Below are 4,572 nucleotides of genomic sequence, written 5' to 3' on the forward strand. Positions count from 1 at the left end.
ATCTATAAAAACTATTATCTTTCAAAAACTGTTGTAAATCAAATTATGCATGAAAAATAAAAATGCAATCGATGCAAACAATACGAAAAATCTCTATTATTGGTACATTTTAAACAAGCACTCGAAAATTATCATTGTACTTTCCATTACTCAACTCTTGTTTTAATCCGAGAATGATTTACACAGACCACTACAACATTAGAAATCTTCTAATCTTAAAAAATTATTAAATTAAAGCTTTTTTGTTAGGATATTCTTATAGAAAACCAATAAAATTTAAAATAATTATTATGAATACAAAATAAAATGTAGCATTTAGAAAGATAATTTAAAAATTATTTATACAAGATTTAAAATCATTATGAGCAGTACTTATTTATCTATTTTTTCCAATAAAAATATTAAATCTTTCCGATAAAAATATTTAAAAATATTAAATAAACAAGTAACGAGCTTTCTTAAAATTATTATTTCTAATGCTTGCAACCTTTCGTAATTCAATTTTAGTCTCTTCGGATATTAACGAGAAACTTAAATTGTTTTCTGAGGCTTGTGTGTGTCTCGAGTCTTTTCTTCATAATAGAATTTTATCGTAATCACAAATCACTGGTTTCCATATGTTGTCAGACGACTATATGCATTCATACGACTCCGAACAGCTCCGGATTATACGTGTATTTTGGTAAAGCTCCGAGAGATCCCCTGGTTTTACCTTACTCCTTCAGTTTGCTAATCGCAGGGATAGCAATCGCTTGTTCCACGGTGGCACGCCTGGATTGCAGATAATGAAGCATATTTTCGTAGACCACAAACGTGATAACTGTAGCCGGGGTCACTCTGGCCAAGTTAACGCTTAAACCCTTGTAAAAGCCACGCCAATTCTCATACCTGTAACGAACCACCAGCAATACGCCTTTGTTTTACTTTGCTTTACAGACTAAAAACGCGAAAAATTTTAAAGCGTTATTAAATTTAACCCGCGTACGATTCTTGACGCTACACCAAATTTATTATAAAAATTCAATTGACGAACATTATAACCCTCGTTCGTCGCTTTAAGAGTTTTAAATTACTAATCATTAAAATCATTAGAAGTAATATCTATTTTCTATCAATATCAACCATAAAATCTGTGATTTAAACAAATGATTAAACGCGTATAAATTCGAAGCAGTAAAATCGAATTTTTCTTCTTATTTCATTCTTTAGTTAAAAAAAATTCAAATTTAATTAATTCAGACACAATATATGTATATTCGACATATCCATATATAATACGTTCAAAAATCGTACTGCTGGTGGCTTAATAAACAAATCACAACATACTCGATAATTATTCAATCACAATACCTTTCTACATGCTATTTATTCTAAGCATAAGACGATAAGAATTTTAATGCAAAATATATCTAAAAATATATATCTAAATTAGTTAATTCGTAATTATAAATAATGATAACATTCTTCCGTCCTTTGCGCTGTAAATAAGGTATTAATTAATAGATATTAGAAAAAAAGAAGATATTAAATTAGGTAAAAATTGAATAATATAAATTGAATAATCTGAAATAGATAATAATTAATTTAATAACAAACACTTTTCGATATGTGTGCGTGTGTTTATTAATATCGTCACAATATTGTTTTAAATATACCTCCTTCGCTTTCGTTCCCATGACTCTCTTTTCTTCAAAGAAACAGATTCGAGCTAGATTAACGGCTAAAGAAAATGAATATAAATAAATTTGTCCTACTATTTACAGATTGCAGTGAGAAAACTTATTGCTATCGATCATATGTTCCGAGTGCCAGACTCTACGATCCTTGCAAAATTGGTCTATTACGAACTTTATATACTCCACTTAAAATGAGGTAAAGTATTGGCTACAAAGGAATAGAGTCACTTCATAAAACAAAGATAAAATGAAACAGAGAGAAGATAAAATGTAGCGAATTTACTATATTTCTTAAGGCTCCTGAGTATTCAGCCAAGAACTCTACGTTAGTATTCCTAATAGGCACACTACACTGTGTTGACGGTGGCGATACAAAATCGGACGGCAACCTAGCGACCGGTAGTCACACAAGCATGAGTGTACCCATGTACATACATGTGCTCTCGGCGCGCCGAAAGCGAGCACATGTATATGGCCTCGTATTCGTGCGTGTTACAGCGCCTCGTCATGATAAATAGAACTTATAGGCGAAAAATGACAAAATTTGTGTTGCATACCATTTTGACAAAATTTGTGTTGCATACCATTTCGTTATTATTTGCTTAATTATAACTTATCTCGTACTTATTGACGAAATTAAAGTTATCTTGGAATTTTGAAGAAGCGTATTTTTTTACTCGTTTCAACAACTATCAGATTTATGTTTCTACTCGAGTATAGGCTCACTTTATGTACCTTTTACGAACATTTACTGACTGTCAAGAGAGGAAAAGACAGTTTTCGTCAATTTTTACAAATGTTTTAAAGCGATCTCGTAATTTAAATTTATTCAAATTGTCTTTACTTACAAATGGCACGTTAATGTATCATTCCTCGCTTCTGACGTCACGATTCCAACATGGCCGCGGCGACTACTTAGGAGCCTTAAAGCTTAAAAAGATAAATCGCTAAATTAAGCGATGTTTTGTCCGCACTGAAACTTGTCAAGCGAAGACACAGAAATTATCAAGTTACACATGTGGTTCATACACATTATGCATCAAAAATTGTTCGAAAGTTACACAGATAATAAGCATATCGTGTGTGTTATTCGTATAGTTACGTAAATATTTGGTTATTGATTTAACTATTCAAAGATTACACCGTCCATCGACGTGAATCAGATGTATTTTTTCTTACAGCTCTTGCATTCGAATAGAGCATTAAATATCTTATACTATAAGAGATTAGTATAAGATGTATTACTCTCCTCGTTTTTCCTTTCACATCACCGTACGCGCAACCAAGTACATCTATCTAGGTTTGTTCAACTAAATCCAGTTTAGTTGACACTCAGATATCTATACACCTTAGCAAAGAAAAGATGATCATATTCATACGTTCATTTGTGATGGTGTATTTCGTATAATGAGAAGATATTTCATTTAAAATACATTTTCGTTATAACAGAACTATCCTTACATACGTCCAACCAACCACAAATTCCGGTATAAATTAAACACATTCGTCGCATCGAGAAATAATATTATTCATTTTACGTTATCGCAGTCTCTCAGTGTACTTAGATAAGACAGGATAAATGGTTGAATAAATAAAACACATACATTCTACATACTATACATGCCATAAACTATTGCCATTTCAAGATCTACTTCTCAGTTTTTAATCGTCGCAATTGTAATTTATGCGAAAAGTTAAAACGGCAACAGTAAACTCAATTATTTTCCCATATCAAGTGATTTCTTTTATCACCATATGATTTTACAAACCTAATATAAATTAATAGAAATACAAATGATAGAAAATATCTGCATTTACTTTATGAATGTCAGAAAAAAAATTATATATTACCTACATACATCTACAACAGAATAGGATAAAAATTGGCTAATAATCATTTCGACCATTCTCCGAATTTTCCAAAAATACTTCAGATAAAAATAATTTCATAAAAAATGGCTTTCTAAAAAACAAAAATAATTCTGTATTGTAATCTATTTGAATGATACGCATAGCATTCATCTATATTTAAAGAAAAAAAAATTGAGTACTACGGCCTCACATCATTGAAAGACGTCATACACGTATTTTGCGTATCAAAATTCAGAAATGAATACCTTTCATCATTTTAGTAAATCGGGAAATATACGCATTAGATAAATAAGATTAAAAAAAAATTTCCTAAAAAGTTTTCTTACTTTTGCAACAAAATAAAGTATCAATGTAAATTAACTACCATTAGTAAAATGCTCGTAAATAAGAATAATCAGACATATGTTTGGTGTAACATGTAAAAGGTATGGTGATAAGCCTTTATAGAAACCCTTAATCCCTTCTGACCTCCATGTGCATTGAATGCAATGCCAGGTACCCCGATAATTATGATGATGATCCTGAAGTCGTGCTCTCACTACTTGATAAGGGTATGTTGATGCTGCAGCGATCAGTTTCGACATCGCCGCGAAAACAATGTATTCAGTTGTACTCTGCAATCATATAATAGAAATATTTTTCATTTTTATTTAAATATTATTTTTTAAATATTTATTTTTTAAATATTATTTTATTTATAGCATTTCTTAAAAAATCTAATTAGAAATTAAAATACTTCTTATGTAAACAATATTAAGAATCTTTATTTTTTTAGATCGCATATGTGAGATACACAATCAATACTAGAAATGCCTATAACAGTCGAAGCTTGATCTTCAATGCTTAAATAATTCAATCTTGAATTACTATGTATACTATATATATATATACATATAATATATTATAAAGTATCAATGTAAATTAACTATCAGTAAAATGCTCGTAAATAATCAGACATTTGGTGTAACATGTAAAAGGTATGGTGATAAGCCTTTATAGAAACCCTTAATCCCTTCTGACCTCC

At 30.1% G+C, this 4,572-nt stretch overlaps 1 protein-coding gene across 1 annotated transcript in view; it reads right to left on the reverse strand.

Moving 5' to 3' along the window:
* Positions 1–485: 485 nt before the first annotated feature.
* LOC108694521 (mitochondrial folate transporter/carrier) overlaps positions 486–4,572 on the reverse strand; it is an 18,281-nt gene continuing 14,194 nt past the window's right edge. Inside the window, exons 5-6 of the mRNA XM_018204086.1 lie at positions 4,017–4,162; positions 486–888 (exon numbers count right to left, since the gene is read on the reverse strand). Coding sequence (XP_018059575.1) covers positions 714–888; positions 4,017–4,162 — 321 coding nt within the window. The 3' untranslated portion in view covers positions 486–713. The remainder of the gene's footprint in view (positions 889–4,016; positions 4,163–4,572) is intronic.

This window comes from Atta colombica, unplaced genomic scaffold (genome assembly GCF_001594045.1).
Source record: "Atta colombica isolate Treedump-2 unplaced genomic scaffold, Acol1.0 scaffold12, whole genome shotgun sequence".
Lineage (NCBI taxonomy): Eukaryota > Metazoa > Arthropoda > Insecta > Hymenoptera > Formicidae > Atta > Atta colombica.